The sequence below is a fragment of the Argiope bruennichi genome, chromosome X1, assembly GCF_947563725.1.
Source record: "Argiope bruennichi chromosome X1, qqArgBrue1.1, whole genome shotgun sequence".
Taxonomy (NCBI): Eukaryota; Metazoa; Arthropoda; class Arachnida; order Araneae; family Araneidae; genus Argiope; species Argiope bruennichi.
The window spans coordinates 137,098,965-137,104,327 of NC_079162.1; the positions used below are offsets into that span (position 1 = coordinate 137,098,965).

General features: G+C 33.9%; 1 protein-coding gene across 1 annotated transcript; it reads left to right on the forward strand.

The window, feature by feature from the left end:
• Positions 1 to 240: 240 nt before the first annotated feature.
• On the forward strand, positions 241 to 2,895 carry LOC129959424 (uncharacterized). Its single transcript, XM_056072247.1, has 2 exons — positions 241 to 399; positions 2,314 to 2,895. The coding sequence occupies exons 1-2, from the start codon at positions 241 to 243 to the stop codon at positions 2,893 to 2,895; spliced, it is 741 nt and encodes a 246-aa protein (XP_055928222.1).
• The last annotated feature ends 2,468 nt before the right edge of the window (positions 2,896 to 5,363 follow it).

Consider the following 5,363-nt stretch of genomic DNA (forward strand, 5'->3'; position numbering starts at 1 on the left):
ATTAATGTTTTGTGTTGTCTTGTGTGATGTCAATAAATAATTTAGAAAAAGGCAACACTGGTCCGTCGTTATTTTATCAAATGGAATCTGGATTTTAAGCCAGACCATTTTCTGGTCCAGTCGATCGTGAGACGAACCATGGATACTATAATTAAATTAAACAAAGCAAAAACTTTCCTAAAAGGAAGTATTTCAAGAATTGAAAACTTTGCGGATAAAGTGTCAGAAGACACAAGCTTAATGGACTTAGAAGTGAAACTGAAAAAAATCGACCAGCTGCAGCAAAATGTCATCAATATAAGAAGAAATTCATTTGAACTGGATGATGCGGATGCAACTGAATTAACAGATCTTGAAGAAGAATTGGAGCAATGTGATGTCCGCCTCGAGGATTTGGAGGTAAGAATTAAAACCTTAATTAATTCTTGTAAACCTCCTTCTGTGACTTCAAATTCCAAAAACGCAACTGAAACTTTTAATATACAGACAAAGATCCCACCGATAATACTTCCCACATTTTCGGGAAATTATGAACAGTTCAGTAATTTTAGAAATCAATTCGATGATTTAATTACATCAAATGAACAACTAACGCAGTCGCAGAAACTGTACTATTTGAATTCTTGTCTCTCTAATGAAGTTAAAGAATTTGCATCTTCATTTGACACTTTTACCTCTTTGTATAAAGCCCTAGAATATCGATATGACAATAAAAGATTAATAATTGACATTCATGTACAGTCAATATTAGATTTTAAGAAGATAGAGCATGAGAATCCAAAAGAAATACGCAAAATGATCGATTGTATTCAAAAAAATCTGCGAGCGATAAAATTTCTAAAATATGAACAAAATGATTTATTTGATATTTTCTTAATTAACATAATGTTGAAAAAATTAGATAGAGAAACTCGAAAGAATTTTGAACTAAACCAAGATCATAAAAATTTTCCTACATTTGAACAATTCATTGCATTTTTAGAAAAAAGAGAAGCCGTACTTTTATCTGTAATTAGAAATTGTGCTGTTGAAACAAAATCATTCATCAAAAAATCTCTCAATTTTTCGACTAAAACTAAAACTCTACTTGTTAAACAAAATATTGAAAATAAAAGCTGCATAATTTGTTGTGAAAAAAATCCACATCCAATATATCGATGCCCTAAATTCCTAGAATTAACCCCAGATAAAAGATTTAATTTAGTAAGAATGCATAAATTGTGTGAACTATGTCTCCGTAAAAACCATAAGAAAAATGAATGCAATTCGAAATATCTATGCACCTGCGGTCTGAAGCATTCTAAAACGATCTTTTTCCGACAGACAAGCGAGAGACGAAATCCATATGTTTCGGAAAGTGTAAACAACCGCACCCCTTCTTGGGGTGAGTCGGAAATAAAAAATAAAGAAACAGAACTCCTGGGGGAGAACAAAATTCCTTCTGCGCTCTGTAGTACGGTGTTAAATAGCTTGCCTCGTCAGAAAAAGAAAAGTGTTCTATTAGCTACTGGAAATATTTTCTTGCAGAATAGAGAGGGTACATTAATAAAATGTACCTGCATTTTTGATTCCGCGTCAAACATTAATATTTTGAGTAAGAAAATGAGCAAAATTCTTGGAATTAAACTAGAAAAAATCCAAACTTCAGTTTCGGGGCTTAATTCAACGAAACAAAATTTAAAAGGAAGGTTGAACACTCTAATTTCAAATAAAAATGGAAATTTTATGGAAAATGTCGAATTTCTTGTAACAGAAAAAATAACAGGACTTACTCCTAACGTTACTTTAGATGTTTCAAAAATGAAAATTCCTAAATTTATGGAATTATCTGATCCTCAGTTTTTTGAGGCAAAAGAGATTCATGCTTTATTGAATGCGGATGTTTTCTTCAGAATAATGAAAGATAATGTTTACAGGGTGAATGAGAAATTATTATTTAGAGAAACAGAATTCGGTTGGATTGCGAGTGGTCGACTAAAAGAGGCGAAAACTATCGATGCTTTAGAATCGTGTTTTCTTCTCAACAATAATTCTATAGAAGATACGTTAAAACAATTTTTTGATCTTGAATCATTAGGTATAAGAGATGATCCATGCATCCATGAAGAACAGGCTTTAAAAATATTTAATGATACCGTGCAGTACAACAACGGGAGATACATTGTAGAATTACCTTTCCGTAAACATATTAAAGAATTATCTGATAATCTTATTGTAGCTAAACAACGATTTCAGAATTTGTGGTGGAGATTGCAGAAAGATACGGGTCTTCATTCAAAATACGAATAAATTATTCAGGATTGTCTAAACCAGGGCATAATAGAAAAGGTAGATACTTCTGAATTGTGTAAAGATAAACCAATCTATTATCTGCCTCATCAAGTAGTTGAAAAAGAAGGTAGGGTCACAACTTCTACACGTATAGTATTTGATGCTACATCTCATCAAGCTAACGAGCTCTCCTTGAATGATTGTCTGTGGCAAGGGCCCAATTTATATCCAAATCTTCTAGATGTGTTAATAAATTTTAGGCTCAACAAAATAGCAATATCATCCGACATTCGGCAGGCTTTTCTTCAAATTTGCGTGGCGGATAAACATAAAGATGCAGTGCGTTTCTTATGGACACCAAGTGATCCTCGTACTGAGAAAAGACCGGTTCTAGAAGTTTATCGTTTTAACCGAGTAATTTTCGGCGTAAATGCTAGTCCATTTCTACTTGCAGTTACAGTGAAACATCGCATTAATAAATATGAAGAAGAGTATCCTATTACTGTAAAACATCTAGATTCTTACATGTATGTAGATGACTGGATTACGGGTCAAGACAATCGAGAAGAAGCTCTTCTTATTTCTCGCCATGCTAAGAATATCATGAAGGAAGCGGGAATGTAAATGAGAAAATGGATCAGCAATGATTCGGCCTTGATGAATCAGTGGGTAGCAGAGGGTTTCGATACTTATCCCGTTGACACTTCCGTCTGCTTAGGGAGTAACAAGACAAAAGTGCTAGGTATGGCTTGGCAGACTCAAGACGATTGCTTCACTCTAGATACAACAAATTTACTGGAATTTATTGCTGCCAGTAAAATTACTAAACGATCCCTCTTGCAAGCCATCGGAAAAATATTTGACCCACTTGGGTTACTTACGCCCTTTACTATTAGAGTCAAGTGTCTCATCCAAGAACTTTGTGAAAAGAAAATCACGTGGGATGAAATTTTACCCCCCAAAATTGTAGAAAGATGGTTGGAGTGGTGTAGAGAGTTACCACTGTTGGATGAACTAAAAATACCAAGATTAGTTCTTGATTCTACAAATGATGAGAAAAACGACACCATAGAAATTCACGTATTTTGCGACGCTTCAAAACTTGCCTATGGTGCTTCAGTTTATGTGAAATTAAAGAAGCAAGACAAGTATGTTAACCTCATCACTTCAAAAACTAGAGTGGCTCCACTGAAAAGTGTTACATTGCCTCGGCTTGAGATCCTGGGAGCATTGGTAGCATCTCGTCTGAGCTCCAAAGTTCAAGGAATCATCGGCCAGAAAAAAGACTTTACTGTGTTCCACTGGACAGATTCCAAAATAGTTCTGTATTGGATAAAAGGTTCTCATAGAAAGTGGAAACAATTTGTAAAGAATAGAGTCCAGGAAATCACTAATTTGACAAATTCCAATACTTGGTTTCACTTTCCAGGAAAGAACAATCCTTGAAACTTCTTGTCTAGAGGACCAGTGCTAATTCTCTTGTATGTGAAAATAAGTGGTTGAATGATCTATCATTTCTACTATCTGTTGAATTTTCAGAAACTCTTTGTGAATGTCCAGAGGCAGATGAAGAAGATTACTTTCCTGAACTCAAATCTGAGAACTTAAATATTGTTTTGGCTTTAAACTCTAACAAAATATTTTTTGATTATTTTGTTAACCGTAGTAATAGATTTCTAATTATAGGTCGAATATTAAGTTATATTTTCAGATTTCTTTCAAATTGCAGAAACCAAGAGAAAAAGGGTCCACTGACATTAGAGGAGCTGTTAGAAGCAGAAAATTACTTATTGAAACAGCGTCAATTGGAAGAATTCTGCAGAAGTGATATCATTAATGTCTCATAATGAAATTTCCAATAAGAGTAAGATTTTAAATTTATCTCCCTTTCTAGATGATAAAGGTATATTGAGGGTAGGAGGAAGATTGGAAAATTCCCAATTGCCATATTCAGGGAAACATCCCATAATATTACCCTCAAAGGGTAGATTAACTGAAATTATTGTAAGATATTATCATGAAAAGTATTTTCATCTAGGACCCCAGCATTTACTTTTTCAGGTAAGACAAAAATATTGGCCTATTCATGGGAGAAATGTATGTAGAAAAATTCTGCATAATTGTGTTATTTGCTTTAAAAATAATCCTAAAGAGTATTCCCAAAAAATGGGCAATTTGCCAAAGGAAAGAATAACTCCAGATAAAGTCTTTAATTCAACGGGAATAGATTTGTGTGGTCCGTTTTTTATCAAAAATAAATATCAAAGGAAGGGTCCTGAAATTAAAGTGTATGTTTGTATATTTATTTGTTTGGTGACAAAGGCTATACACCTTGAGATAATCAGTGATTTAACATCTGAAGCTCTAATAGCTAAGTTAAAAAGATTTATTTCCAGAAGGGGTAAATGTCGTAAGATTTTTTCTGATAATGGGTCTAACATGGTAGGGGCTAACAGAGCATTAAGATCTTTATATAAATTAGTTAAAGACAAAAATGAGTCTTTATATGCCTTTTTTGCAGAAGAAGATATTGAGTGGTCCTTTATTCCTCCTAGAAGTCCAAATTGGGGAGGACTGTGGGAGGCAAATATTAAAGCCTTTAAGTACCATTTCAAGCGCGTAGCAGGAAACTCAAAATTTACTTACGAAGAACTGCTAACGATGACTACCCAAATAGAGGCGATTCTAAATTCCCGCCCTATTACGCCACTTTCGACTGATGTTGATGATTTAGAAGTGCTAACTCCAGCACATTTCTTAATAGGGAGACCAATAACAGCGATAGTTGAACCATCTCTAACAGATCTTGAGTCAAATCGCCTTAATGTTTGGCAAAGAATAACTAAGTCAGTCCAAACAATTTGGAAGAGATGGAGTCTTTCATACTTAAATAGTTTACAGCAAAGAAAAAACTGGGCAGTTAATAAAGAAAATCTAAAAATAGGAGACATGGTCTTAATCAGGGAAGAAAATCTCCCTCCCTGTAAATGGTTAATGGGACGTGTAATATCGCTTTTTCCTGGAAAGGATAATAAAGTGAGAGTGGTTGATATTAAAACTAGTAAGGGTATTTACAAAAGATCCATAAACAA

Coding starts and splice junctions, on each gene's coding strand:
- LOC129959424 (XM_056072247.1), top strand. CDS start 241: ATGGACTTAGAAGTGAAACTGAAAAAAATCGACCAGCTGCAGCAAAAT. Junction 400..2,313: donor TCCGCCTCGAGGATTTGGAG/GTAAGAATTAAA, acceptor TGTCTAAACCAG/GGCATAATAGAAAAGGTAGA.